We start from the raw sequence: 13,371 nt of genomic DNA on the forward strand, positions 1-13,371 counted from the left end.
AGTGATGACGTCGCTGTCCGACCTCCACGTGACACCGAGCTTTACAAAACAAACTGATCCGGGCTGTGACGTGTCCCCGTGCTTCCGGTCATGTCTGTTATTTACTCCCAGTGACCGACTGCAGTCCTGCCGGGGAGGAGACCCTCTCTCCGGGGGGGTCTCCTGTTCCACACACCGGGAGCACCGGGAGCACCGCTAGCACCGGGAAACACCGGAGAGAGAGACTCCCCGCTGTGACCAAATATGGGCTTTCCGCTTGGACCGTGTTTGGGGATGTATACGTCACTCATCAGGAGTCTTTATAAAGCCACGGAATACTCCTGCATAAATTCAACACGTGAAAACACACACATACACACAGACACCGACACACACAAAGACCTACACACGCCGACACACACTTAGTCTGAATAACATTTAAAACTCTATTTCAAATATGCTTGGAGCTTCACACACACACACAACACACACACACACACACACACACACGCACACACACACACATGCACACACACGCACACACACGCACACACTTAGTCTGAATAACATTTAAAATAATTTTTCAAAAATTCCTGGAGCTTTGGATTTCTCCGGCACTCCGAGCAGCAGCAACCCGGGAATAGCGCCTCTTCTCCGGGTTAGGAGTTTACTTTTTCGTCGGTCCGGAGTCGGACCTCCCTCTCTGACGGAGGATGTTGTCCGCCTTGCAGCTGTCGGAGGCCTGCCTCCCGTCGCCCCTCTCCCCGTTGGAGGGGTACCTCTCCCGGCTGGAGGAGCTCCACTCGCTGCTGCAGAACGCGGCCGCTGGAGGCTCTCTGCTGGCGGCTTCAGTAGCTCAGGGAGCCCGGGAGCGGAGCGCGGAGCTCCGGGAGCACGGAGGTGAGGAGAGAGAGAGACTCATGCATCACATTTACTGTCAGACATGCAAGATACACGTCTCTCTCATCATGTGCCCAGCAGCTACAGCGGCGAGATGGAGATGAAGTCCTAGCCCGGTCCCTAACCCGGTCCCTAACCCGGTCCCTAGCCCGGTCCCTAACCCGGTCCCTAACCCGGTCCCTAACCCGGTCCCTAACCAACACATACCACAGATCACATATTGCAAGAGAGTGTTTGAGATGTGCAAGTAAATACAAATCAAATAGAAATAGTGCAAGAAGAGTCTGAGCACAAGTACATGGAATATGATCACTTTGTACTGGCACACGTGTGCATACATTACAGTCTGAATGGAGCTGTTGCCCCGGACAACCATCAAGCATTCCATAAGGAAGTGAGCAAAGAGAGACATGCAGGGATCAGCATTGAGATTAGAATCTGCAGCTGAAAGTCCTGCAAACAGTTCAGATGTAAACAAACAACTTAAAGAACTATAATATTAATTAAACGATATTATAATGATGCTTTCTAGGGTTCATCACTTTAACTAGTTTTCTTAGTAAAACACATTCATGTATATACATTTCGTGTTTTAGTCAGAAACAGGAATATTTATATATGATCCTTAGAGTTTTTCAGAAACAACAACAAGTGTAAATAATAATAAGTTTGAAAGATGGGTCAAAATGCAAAAAGAATAAATATGAATATTAGTTTAAAAAGCAGATCAATAAAATGCAGTATTAATGTTTAAATATGAAGACCGGTTTCAGCCAATCACAGCAGACTTCCTGTTTACTGACTGGTGGAAATGTTACGGTTCAAGTCATTCTAGTAAATCATGATATAAGACGTCCGCCCTGTGCAGCGTGCTTCCTGTCGGCCTGCGATGGGGAGCTGATGTGTGCTACGTGCGTTTAATGAACCTTTCACACGGAGAGAACCCTGAGGGCGAATCATGACGTGAGAAACAAACCCTGAAAACAAACGCAAATAAAAACCCTGCAAATACCAGCACGATATGCAAAGTCCAAACGTGAGCGCACGTCAACGCACGTGAACGCACGTGAACGCACGTGAACGCACGTGAACGCACGTGAGCGCACGTGAACCAAAAGAGCCAAGACTCAGATCAAAGAATAGCTTGCTCTCTGTCTGTCTGCGAAGGCTTGAATGAGTTTAACGGTTGAAAGCTGAGCCTCGACGCCGTCTTTCAGACACGTTTCATCGATGTCTCTTTAGGAGGCACCGTGGGAATCGTAGTCCTTTATACGACTATAAAGGACTACGATTCCCACTCTACAGACGATTAGGCCCGAAGTACTGACCCCTCCCCTTCTCCTCTCAGACTGTCTGTCAGACCTGGAGCTCCTCCCCTCGTACAGCGGGCGCTTCTCATTCGAGCCCGCCAGCTTGTGGGCGGAGCCTCTGCTCAGCCTCATCACCGGATTGGTCAGCGTGGCTCCTCCTCTTCCCCCCCCCTCATCATCCTCATCGCTGCTGCCTCCTGAGCCAATCAGCTGTGGAGGAGACTCTTCCGTCTTCTCCCATTCGATAACGAAGTACACGATGACTTCCCCCTCTGATTCGCTGGTGCTCCCGTCAGAAGCCCCGCCCCCTTCCTACCCCGGCGTCCAGGTAAGATCAGATAAGATGATAAGAAGTACTTCATTGATCCCGATGTGGGAGATGTTTGCGTTGCAGCAGCACGACAAGTCAAGGCATTGCACGATAACAATGACAGGACTAGAAATACACCAGAGAGTCGAACCTATCCGTGTGGATTACACATTTACTGTAACAAAACACAATTGTTGTAATAATAATAATTCATTAAATGTTTGTATTAGTGCGCTTTGTCACGTGCTCAAGGCGCGTTGCTTGCCACGTTACGCGTATTGGACGTGTGGGAGTGAGCACTGCGGACCCACGGACACAAAGCGAAGCCCTGACGGCCTCGTGTTGGAAGTTTCTGTAAATAAACGTTGCCTCTTCTGACTTCCTGCCTTCCTTCTCCTCTCCTCACAGAAAGCCAACAGGAAGTGCAGGACTTTGCCGAAACATCGCCCGTTTTCCTGCCCGTCCGCCGGCTGCGAGCGCAGTTTCTCGCGCAGTGACGAGTTGACGCGTCACCTGCGCATCCACACGGGTCAGCGTCCGTTCAGCTGCCGCTTCTGCAGCCGCAGCTTCTCCCGCAGCGATCACATGACCACGCACGTGCGCACGCACACCGGAGAGAAACCCTTCACATGCAGCGACTGCGGACGCAGCTTCGCCCGCAGCGACGAGCGCAAACGACACCTCAAGATCCACCAGAAGCAGCGGGATCGAACCGGCACAACCAACGCAGACGCCGTATCATCGACCCCCACGGACGCTCCTGCGCCGGGCTTTTTATAGCGCCTTCCCCATGGATGTTTAATAAGAGCTGGATACAGCAGAGCGGACTGAAGGACAACATGACGTCACAGCAGCTGCAGTACCGCCGTTCGGCCTCTAGGATCTACTATGGCTTGGTTTTGTAAAGACACTTGATAAGCAAACTAAAGATAGTATTTAGAAGCTGTTGACGCTACGGACCTGCTGAGGGAGGGAGGGCTCGGACTTCTGACCTCAGACTGAAGTTTAACCAGAAACGTTGAAACATAAACTGTATTTGTTGTTCCCGCAGTGACCACAGGGGGCGCTGTTCCTGAAGAAAGACGTGTGTAAAGACACTTAATAAGCAAAATAAAGGTAGTATTTTTGGGCCAAAATGACGTCACAGAAGCTGCAGTACCACCATTTGGCCTCTAGGATGTTTCTGTGGCTTAGGGGTCTTGGACTTCTGACCTCAGACTGAAATCTAACCAAGAACTCTGGAAACGTTTATTTCAGCGTTGTTTGTTCACGGAGGTTCAGTTTGAGCCTCGCCAGCCTTTGTACCTGAGGGTCCTCCCGTAGCAGAGCCCGTAGCTGAGGGTCCTCCCGTAGCAGAGCCCGTAGCTGAGGGTCCTCCCGTAGCAGAGCCCGTAGCTGAGGGTCCTCCCGTAGCAGAGCCCGTAGCTGAGGGTCCTCCCGTAGCAGAGCCCGTAGCTGAGGGTCCTCCCGTAGCAGAGCCCGTAGCTGAGGGTCCTCCCGTAGCAGAGCCCGTAGCTGAGGGTCCTCCCGTAGCAGAGCCCGTAGCTGAGGGTCCTCCCGTAGCAGAGCCCGTAGCTGAGGGTCCTCCCGTAGCAGAGCCCGTACCTGAGGGTCCTCCCGTAGCAGAGCCCGTACCTGAGGGTCCTCCCGTAGCTGAGGGTCCTCCCGTAGCAGAGCCCGTACCTGAGGGTCCTCCCGTAGCAGAGCCCGTACCTGAGGGTCCTCCCATAGCAGAGCCCGTACCTGAGGGTCCTCCCGTAGCTGAGGGTCCTCCCGTAGCAGAGCCTGTACCTGAGGGTCCTCCCGTACCTGAGGGTCCTCCCGTAGCAGAGCCTGTACCTGAGGGTCCTCCCGTACCTGAGGGTCCTCCCGTAGCAGAGCCCGTACCTGAGGGTCCTCCCGTAGCAGAGCCCGTACCTGAGGGTCCTCCCGTAGCAGAGCCCGTACCTGAGGGTCCTCCCGTAGCAGAGCTCGTACCTGAGGGTCCTCCCGTAGCAGAGCCCGTACCTGAGGGTCCTCCCGTAGCAGAGCCCGTACCTGAGGGTCCTCCCGTAGCTGAGGGTCCTCCCGTAGCAGAGCCCGTACCTGAGGGTCCTCCCGTAGCAGAGCCCGTACCTGAGGGTCCTCCCGTAGCTGAGGGTCCTCCCGTAGCAGAGCCCGTAGCTGAGGGTCCTCCCGTAGCAGAGCCCGTAGCTGAGGGTCCTCCCGTAGCTGAGGGTCCTCCCGTAGCTGAGGGTCCTCCCGTACCTGAGGGTCCTCCCGTAGCTGAGGGTCCTCCCGTAGCTGAGGGTCCTCCCTCCACCTGCTTCCCCTCGAACACAAAGAGAATACGATGTCTCTGTTTTCATGGTCATTTATTATCGAGAGGAAACTGTTTACTCTTTGCTTTAATACAAAATAAAAGTTTCTAAAAAATATCTTTTCACACATTTTTTCAAAACAGACGATGTGTGTGTGTGTGTGTGTGTGTGTGTGTGTGTGTGTGTGTGTGTGTGTGTGTGTGTGTGTGTGTGTGTGTGTGTGTGAGAGTGTGGGTGTGTGTGTGTGTGAGAGTGTGTGTGTGTGTGTGTGTGTCAGTGTGTGTGTCAGTGTGTGTGTGTGTGTGTGTGTGTGTGTGTGTGTGTGTGTGTGTGTGTGTGTGTGTGTGTGTGTGTGTCAGTGTCAGTGTGTGTGAGAGGGAGCCAATGGGATCAGGCGCTGTCACCAGCTCTGCCCAAATATGGCCTTTCCTGTCTCTGCAGGACGTCCTAACACCCAAACAAGGAGCTTCCAGCTGGCAGGACGCCTGGAGTGTGTGTGTGTGTGTGTGTGTGTGTGTGTGTGTGTGTGTGTGTGTGTGTGTGTGTGTGTGTGTGTGTGTGTGTGTGTGTGTGTGTGTGTGTGTGTGTGTGTGTGTGTGTGTGTGTGTGTGTGTGTGTGTGTGTGTGTGTGTGGGTATGTGTGGACTAGCATTACTATACTTGTGGGGACCTAAATCTGTTTACATAGTCACGTGTGGGGACTCGCCTCCCTTATGGGGACACATTGGATTAATTAATTTTAGGGTGAAGACTTGGTTAGGATAAGTCTCTAGGAAATGCATGTAAGTCAATGTAATGTCCCCTGAAGTGATGTATGTGTGTGTGTGTGTGTGTGTGTGTGTGTGTGTGTGTGTGTGTGTGTGTGTGTGTGTGTGTGTGTGTGTGTGTGTGTGTGTGTGTGTGTGTGTGTGTGTGTGTGTGAGGTAATAACTTGGAGGACAGGGCCAGCAGGTTGGAGTGTGTGCATTTATATTTTAATTACGTTTTCAGATTGCAAGTAAATCGTAAATGCACGCACGCACATACGCACACACGCGCACACGCGCACACACACACACACACACACACACACACACACACACACACACACACACACACACACACAGATGTGCAGCATGCAGGAGTTACAGACAGAACCCTCCCAGCCGAGCGCAGCAGGAGGAGTGAAGAGAGTCGGAGGGTGAGGTCAACACACCTCCACTTTGTGACGTGTGCACTGCAGGGACGTTCACCAGGAGCCCGGGGCACATAGCAGGACCCTAGGTGATGGTGACCACCCACACGTCCCCGTTTCCCGGGGACAGTCCCCGTTTGTATCGGCCTGTCCCCGGTTGAAACTGTCCCCGGAAATGTCCCCGTTTTTTAATATACGTTAAAAACACATAGCAAGGTGAAATAAAGCGTTTCATGTCAGGAAACACTGGGTAACAGACTGCGGTCGAGCCAGCCCGCACGTTGTGTTGCGGTGCGCGAGTATCCTCTGCATTACGGAAGAGGCCTGTGAAAACCGCCTTCAAAATAAAAGCGTTTACTCGGTCAATAACAAATATACCTAAAAACACCAAACATATTCATATATGCTGGAGCTTAAATTAAGAAATGTGTACTATATAATGTGATCAATAATACTTTAAAACAGACTACGTATAACTCCCACATTATAACTGAGTGAATGTAAGGATACAGTTACGAAGACACATCGGACATTTCCACTGGGTGACTAATTCAATTGATGCTGACACCATCTCACAACACTCCTAAAGTAACATTACTTTCTGAAGCACAATTTAAAATGAATGCGGTTTAAAATCTCAGATTAGATCTACTGTCCGTCTATATTTAGATTATTATTGAATGGAAAGCGTCCATAATCAAAGAGTCACTCGAAGTCAATAGAAGCCTTATTTCACTTCAGGGTGAGAGCAGGAGACCCCATCTCGTCACTCAGAGAGAATCTGGACAATCTGATGCAGAGTTTCAAAATAAAAGACCTGAAGTCTCATATGAGCTATCGTCCCTCTGTTTGGATCCAACAGTTCAAATGTTCGAGTTACATTGAAGCAGAATTGTCCCCCTTGTTTCTTTAACAGTGAAGTAAATGTGTTGATGATATGACCGCAAAACTCAAAATGTCCCTGGTTTTAATTTAGAATCTGGTCACCTGACTGTAGGCGCTCTGTCGTACTCCAGTGCACTGTGTGTGTGTCCTGAGCAACAGAGAGACTTCTGTGCGACACAGCCCCATCCGGGAGAGCAAGAGGTTTCAGGGCAGACAGCAGAGTCCAGGGAACGCCCTGCGATGCAGCGATAAGATGAGGCCAGGTGCGTGCTTATCGAGACGTGGCCCGTGCAGACCAAGGAAAGCCTTCCTGCATGCTGACAGGTAGGCGCCTCATCCGTCAGCATGCACACGTCTGTCTCAGTGAGCTCCGCCTATAAGCAGGACCAGAAGGATCTGGACTGTGAACAGGGATGCTTGTTGGATAGGACACAGAGTCCAGCCCACATGGCCCGTGTCCTTCACAGTGGAAAGGTGCAACATCTAGACCAGTGGTTCCCAACCTGGGAACCCCCTTGGGGGGGCGCCAAAGATCGCAGGGGGGCGCCAGGCCTCAGATGATTTGAGGCCAAATATCATATTTAGACTTTTTTTTTTTGTACATATAATTGTAAGGCAATACATGATTGTCACTAAAAGCCTTGTCTCTACATTACAATAAAGTATAACAGCTTCCAACAGGGGTCATTTGGGGGGGGGGGCCCTTGGGAGAAAAGGTGGGGAACCCCTGATCTAGACTGTGAAGTTTGTGATCAAGACCAATTCAGAAAGAGAGACACAAACAGAAACCGTCTCTGACTTTGAGCTACAGAACAAATCAAGCAGGACACTAGCGTTGGTCCAGTATCTAGGTGACGAGACAGGAGACAGGGACAGGAGACAGAGACAGGAGACAGGGACAGGAGACAGGGACAGAGACAGGGGCAGGAGACAGAGACAGGGACGGAGACAGGGACAGGAGACAGGGACAGGAGACAGGGACAGGAGACAGAGACAGGGACGGTGACAGGGACAGGAGACAGAGACAGGAGACCGGGACAGGGGACAGGAGACAGGGACGGTGACAGGGACAGGAGACCGGGACAGGGGACAGAGACAGGAGACAGGAGGCAGGGACATAGACAGGAGACAGGGACAGAGACAGGGACATAGACAGGAGACGCCAACAGTGAGCTGAGTTATCCTTCAAGAGCGAGGAAGGAGCCAGCTCACAGTGTGTGTGGTGAGGAAGGGAGGATCAGCTACTGACTAATAGGGGACACATGTCTCCTCTACATCAACATGTGTCCCCTCTTCTCCATGTCTCCTCTACATCAACATGCATCAACTGTCCTGAGAGTGGAGGTCTGCAGAGATGGGTCTGGCTGCAGACCGCAGCAAGGAGGCGGATCCTATAGGGGCGGATTCTATAGGGGCGGATCCTATAGGGGCGTTTCCTATAGGGGCGTTTCCTAACTTTTTGTATCCAATAGCAACTTAAGGGATTCCAGCTGCTTTTATAAATCCTCGCAGAAGAAGTCATTGTTCTCGTGATGGGAACTCCGGCTCTTCTTGCTGAGCCGGATCATTCGGCTCAGCAAGAAGAGCCGGCTCTTCCGGCTCCCAAAGGGCTCTTCAGTTTACCACATATTATACCTTTTAATTAAATCAAATGTAGCGCTGTTTTGACTAATGATTTATATGTGTACACATATATCACTTAAATTATTCAAGACATCCTTTGTACTAAAGTATTCAAAAGTAAAAATTACATGTTTAATATAAATTATTTGCTGTGGCCAATTGTTTTCATTGCATTTACAGACCCGTGTAACTCTCTGATACCACCCAGTGATGCATTGACTTGCTTGTAGAACCACGCTACACAAAACAGATGGCAACACCTATAACAACTATTTTAAAAAAGGGGCTACTGTATCAACCTATATAAAGTATATAAATATAGTTTTTCTCCCTGCAGGAGAGGGGAGCGTGCTTTGAGATCAACTGCTTGGCTGCAGCGGGGAGAAGAGGGGGACAAAACGAGATCTCCGTCCTCCATGTTTTATTCTTATAGAAGTAGGAAGAGAAGTAATGAGGCAGAAACCCTCCTTTTTACGCAGCGGTCCAGACATAGACATCATAGCTACGGCGACATATATTCAGTTGCCAGTTACTTTTGGCATTAGGGCAGGGATATCTTTCAAGGTTTGACATAATGAATTGTGCTACTTTTAAAGCAAGCAACGATGTTTTCAAATCTGTAATCAAAAAGCTCCTCAAAAACACCATAGAAGCAGTTCCTGCCGTTGTTACGTCAGTTCAAACAGTAACAACGGACTACTTTTCTTAGCGGATGCATGTCAATTTAAATCAATACATAAAACTATTTTTTAAATCAATAAAATCTTTTTCTAAATCCATAAAAGCATTTCAATTATTATTGGGAGTCATGTCGTTACTTTGTTGAGAATGTGGCCATGTGTAATAAGCGGGATAATGTCTACATTGCACATTGCATAATGTGCCTTCATGCCGATCTAGATCCCTCCGCAAAAACAAAACAAAAAACGGCTCGTTCGCGGGCGAGAGCCGGCTCCCGTCGTTCACTATAGGAAACGCCCCTATAGGAAACGCCCCTATAGGAGACGCCTCCTTGCTGCAGGCTCCCATGGCACGGTCTGCACACTGCCCTGAAACACCACCGAAGAAGAAGAGTCGGGAGGAGCAGCTCTCACCTGTCGACATGTGGCTGCGGGTGGGCTTATTCTAAGTTTCCTTTCCACGGGAATCTGAGTTTTAACTTCCAAACTAAACTTTCTTCAGACTCTTTCCAGCAGCAGGTGAGTTTTTAGGCACTTTAAAAAAGAAATGCAGTTGCTGTTGTGATGCTAATTGGCTCCGTTATCATGTTAGCATCATGAGCTAGCAGGTGTTGCGGTGAAAACTGAACACGTGCAATTAGGAGTCCGGTCACGTCGCCCGCTCACACGTGTTTCTTTAGTATAGTGGGTTATGACAATAATAATAATAATAGCTTATTTGCCGGTTTATGTTAACGTTTTAGCCTGGTTTTGAACGGCAGTTGTATTTAAGGCTAAACTTAACTTTTACCGTTAATTCGCTATGGTAGTTCTTATCACTACGGGTGTGATATCTTTTTGGCCACAAGCGGGATTTGGGGGGCGCTGTTCCCCCGTTTGGGCAGAAGAAAGGAGACTCCGTTTTCATGCAGCAGCAGCAGAATACACTGATTACTGAAGACAGATAACTGAGTAGAGAAGTATCGTTTCTTCAGCAGGTGAGTTTTTAAACACATTTAAAACTTTTCCGCAGCTGTTGAGTCGCTTATAGGCTCCGTTATCAGCAGTTCGCTGGTGTTGTGGTGTGAACTGATGCCATGTTATTATGTGAGCAAATAAATTACCCGGTCACGTGGTCAGCTCATCATCAGTTTCCGTAGTGTAGTGGTTATCACGTTCGCCTCACACGCGAAAGGTCCCCGGTTCGAAACCGGGCGGAAACATGTTTATGTTAAATTTAAGCGTTTTGTAAGAATATATAGCGAAATGATCTTCACTTAGAACTCCACTAATATAAGATTAAGGAGGACGGAACATTACATAAGTGTATACAGGAATACATAAATACAGTAATAAATAATTATATATTCAAATGATTAAATTCATAAATAAAATGATAAATAATATATATATATATGGAAATAAATAAAAGTTGAGAATCAAACACACATTTATGTTTTTTTTGTAAACATTTATAGAGACATTATCTTCACTTACAAAACTAACCAATATTAACGTCTGTTTCCATACTGTAGCTCAGTCTTACTTTATAAAGACGTTTTTTAAGCAGTTATTGAGGTTATGTTTTCTGAACTTGTTAAGCTTAAGCGCTCTCCTTTCAATATTTCTGTAATTGCTTTCTTCTGAACTGGCACAGGTTCGAAACCGCGCGGAAACTGGGTTTTAAAGTATTTTTTGCAAGGAAAACGCATAGAAATTCTTATTTCTGTCCCGTATTTGTAATAATAATAAATAAATAATAATATATATATATATATATATATATATTAGGGCTGTCAAACGATTACAATTTTTAATCAGATTAATCACAGCTTAAAAATTAATTAATCATGATTAATCACCATTCGAACTATGTCCAAAATATGCCATTTATTTATGTATATTGTTGTGGGAATGGAAAGATAAATGAAAGAAGGTGGATATATCCATTTAACATACAGTATCTATGTTTATTATAACATTTTTCTGCATGTCAAAATGAAAGACAACCCACACACCTATCAATCATCAAACCGTAGGGTCTTAATTCATTACGTGTTGATTTCTATCAACGGGGAGTACTTCAGGAAAGTCGACAGGGGGGGGGGGGGGCGCTAGTGGAGTACTGTGTGAACGTTGTGATCAGCTGTTTTAGCGCAGTTCTCCAGTGAGGGGGGGAGTCTCCCTCCGCAGCCGGTTGGCGTAGTTTTGGCACAGTTCCGTTGTACAGACCGACGTTAACAGCAGCCTGTCTGTGCACACGGAGACCGACTCTGTCGTCCGGTGATCGAACCGCCTTCTGGAAAAGCTTCACAAGTACGTCGGTACGCAAATGCGCTTTGTGACACAAGTGACGGTACGCATTTCAGATTACACACATCACCTGCGTACCAGTTATGTGCACCCCTGTACTACAGCAAAAGTATTCTCCGTCGGGACTTCCTGCAACAACACCACGCCGTTATCAAAGATGTTCTATTGAGAAGCCGATCACTACGTGACAAAAGTTTTCAAAACCGTGGCTACTGAAATCAATCTTACTAACTGCTGTCTGTGCAATTTACTCCGCGAGTTGGCAGACTTTATTTTGCTTACTTTAACATCATTTTTCATGGTGGGGCTAAGCCATTTCTTGGTATGGGTGTAGCCTACCCCAGCCATACCCTGGCGCTGCCACTGGTGGCACGTATGGGGCGGGCCATTCTGCACATGCGTTAAATATTTTAACGCAATTAATTAAAAAAATTAATTACCGCCGTTAACGCGATAATTTGACAGCACTAATATATATATTACAAATACGGGACAGAAATAAGAAATATTAGTTTAATGACTTTAGAAAGAGCAGTAGGCCTACTAAGTATAAATAACTTGCTTACAGCTAATTTACGGCTATATTTATAACATGTTTCATCCCTTAACTTTGACAGTTCATTCTCTAAGGTAGTTCTTATCACTACGGGTGTCATATATATTTGGCCACAAGCGTGATTTGGGGGCGCTGTTTCCCCGTTTGGCAGAATAAAGGAGACCCTGTTTTCAGCAGAATAAAGATCACGGTTTATTACTAATTATTGATCACTGATTATTTATGACTGATTACAAAGTAATGATTTAAGATAACTGCTTATTGATTACAGAATACTGATTACTGGTTATTATTGATTACAAATGACTTATAGCTGATTACAGAATGCTTATTGATGACTGGTTATTGATTACAGAATACTGATTACTGCTTATTGATGACAGATGACAGCTGATTGCAGAAAACTGATTATTTATTACTGATTACAGATTTGAAATAGCTGATGTTTACTGGTTATTGATTAGCAACTCAGCAGCTAAACACTATGAAATCCATGTAAGCTTAATTTTTCTGTGACATTTATAAATCCTTTATCGTCGCTGAGCAGGAACGGAGCAATACTTCCCACTTTCTGTGTTGGTTTGTGATCCTGATGTCTTTGCATATCTTTCCTGCTGTAACCTATCTACAGTAGATGTGTTAAATCGGGTTGTTTCATTGGTTGTCGTATGTAAGTTTCCGTAGTGTAGTGGTTATCACGTTCGCCTCACACGCGAAAGGTCCCCGGTTCGAAACCGGGCGGAAACACCTTTTGTTTAGTTGAAACTGATTAAAAGAGTTAAAATACGTTTTTTTGCTTTAGTATGAAAGACATTTCTGAAATGAACACTATGCCATTTGATAATCAACTTCCAAATGTCTTTTTTTATTTCCTGGTTGTGCTTTGTCTTATTAAAGTGATGCAACCCGCTGTTCCTACTTCCATCTTAAAACAGGTCAGAGTCACAGAACCAGGTAGGACGGACATGTTTCTATTGAAATGGCTTTGTATCGTATTGAATTAAAATGACATAAATAGTGCCATTCATACATAGACTTCCATGTAATGGTATAAGAAGGTACTGCAACACATGTCATCCATACCAGTCCTCGTTAGTATAGTGGTCAGTATCCCCGCCTGTCACGCGGGAGACCGGGGTTCAATTCCCCGACGGGGAGGTATACACTTTTTTCCCCTCACATTGATAATGTTCTCTTCATCTCTTAGGTCCCACGGAGCTTCCCAGAGCTTCACTTTATATATCTAAAGAAATGAAGAATTATAAAATATCCAAATGTTGCTCTATACGAAAGCTTAAAGGTCTGTAATGTATTCACAATACGAGAAATCACAGAATTATCCATGAATAAATAGAAAAATAG

General features: G+C 46.8%; 2 protein-coding genes and 3 non-coding genes across 5 annotated transcripts; 4 read left to right on the top strand and 1 right to left on the bottom strand.

The window, feature by feature from the left end:
• Positions 1-77: 77 nt before the first annotated feature.
• On the top strand, positions 78-3,287 carry LOC117443670 (early growth response protein 1-like). The gene is made up of 3 exons (XM_034079575.2): positions 78-879; positions 2,228-2,517; positions 2,908-3,287. The coding sequence occupies exons 1-3, from the start codon at positions 693-695 to the stop codon at positions 3,277-3,279; spliced, it is 849 nt and encodes a 282-aa protein (XP_033935466.1). The 5' UTR covers positions 78-692; the 3' UTR covers positions 3,280-3,287.
• Positions 3,288-3,738: 451 nt separating this feature from the next.
• On the bottom strand, positions 3,739-4,847 carry LOC117443668 (trophinin-like). Its single transcript, XM_071202636.1, has 2 exons — positions 4,585-4,847; positions 3,739-4,536 (listed from the first exon to the last, which is right to left on the bottom strand). Exons 1-2 carry the CDS (start codon positions 4,845-4,847, stop codon positions 3,777-3,779), a joined length of 1,023 nt encoding a protein of 340 aa, XP_071058737.1. The 3' UTR covers positions 3,739-3,776.
• Positions 4,848-10,290: 5,443 nt separating this feature from the next.
• On the top strand, positions 10,291-10,363 carry trnav-cac (transfer RNA valine (anticodon CAC)). The gene has a single exon. It is a non-coding gene; the product is annotated as a tRNA-Val (tRNA).
• A 2,320-nt stretch (positions 10,364-12,683) lies between these two features.
• trnav-cac (transfer RNA valine (anticodon CAC)) lies at positions 12,684-12,756 on the top strand. The gene has a single exon. It is a non-coding gene; the product is annotated as a tRNA-Val (tRNA).
• Positions 12,757-13,095: 339 nt separating this feature from the next.
• On the top strand, positions 13,096-13,167 carry trnad-guc (transfer RNA aspartic acid (anticodon GUC)). Its single transcript has one exon. It is a non-coding gene; the product is annotated as a tRNA-Asp (tRNA).
• The last annotated feature ends 204 nt before the right edge of the window (positions 13,168-13,371 follow it).

Source organism: Pseudochaenichthys georgianus, unplaced genomic scaffold (assembly GCF_902827115.2).
Source record: "Pseudochaenichthys georgianus unplaced genomic scaffold, fPseGeo1.2 scaffold_654_arrow_ctg1, whole genome shotgun sequence".
In the NCBI taxonomy this organism is placed as follows: Eukaryota; Metazoa; Chordata; class Actinopteri; order Perciformes; family Channichthyidae; genus Pseudochaenichthys; species Pseudochaenichthys georgianus.

Bases quoted from the DNA above. Each gene is read 5' to 3' on its own strand.
- LOC117443670 (XM_034079575.2), top strand. From the start codon at position 693: ATGTTGTCCGCCTTGCAGCTGTCGGAGGCCTGCCTCCCGTCGCCCCTC. The intron at 880-2,227 runs GTGAGGAGAGAG...TTCTCCTCTCAG, and splicing joins GGAGCTCCGGGAGCACGGAG to ACTGTCTGTCAGACCTGGAG. The intron at 2,518-2,907 runs GTAAGATCAGAT...CTCTCCTCACAG, and splicing joins CTTCCTACCCCGGCGTCCAG to AAAGCCAACAGGAAGTGCAG.
- LOC117443668 (XM_071202636.1), bottom strand. From the start codon at position 4,847: ATGAAAACAGAGACATCGTATTCTCTTTGTGTTCGAGGGGAAGCAGGT. The intron at 4,537-4,584 runs GTACGGGCTCTG...GAGGACCCTCAG, and splicing joins TGCTACGGGAGGACCCTCAG to GTACGGGCTCTGCTACGGGA.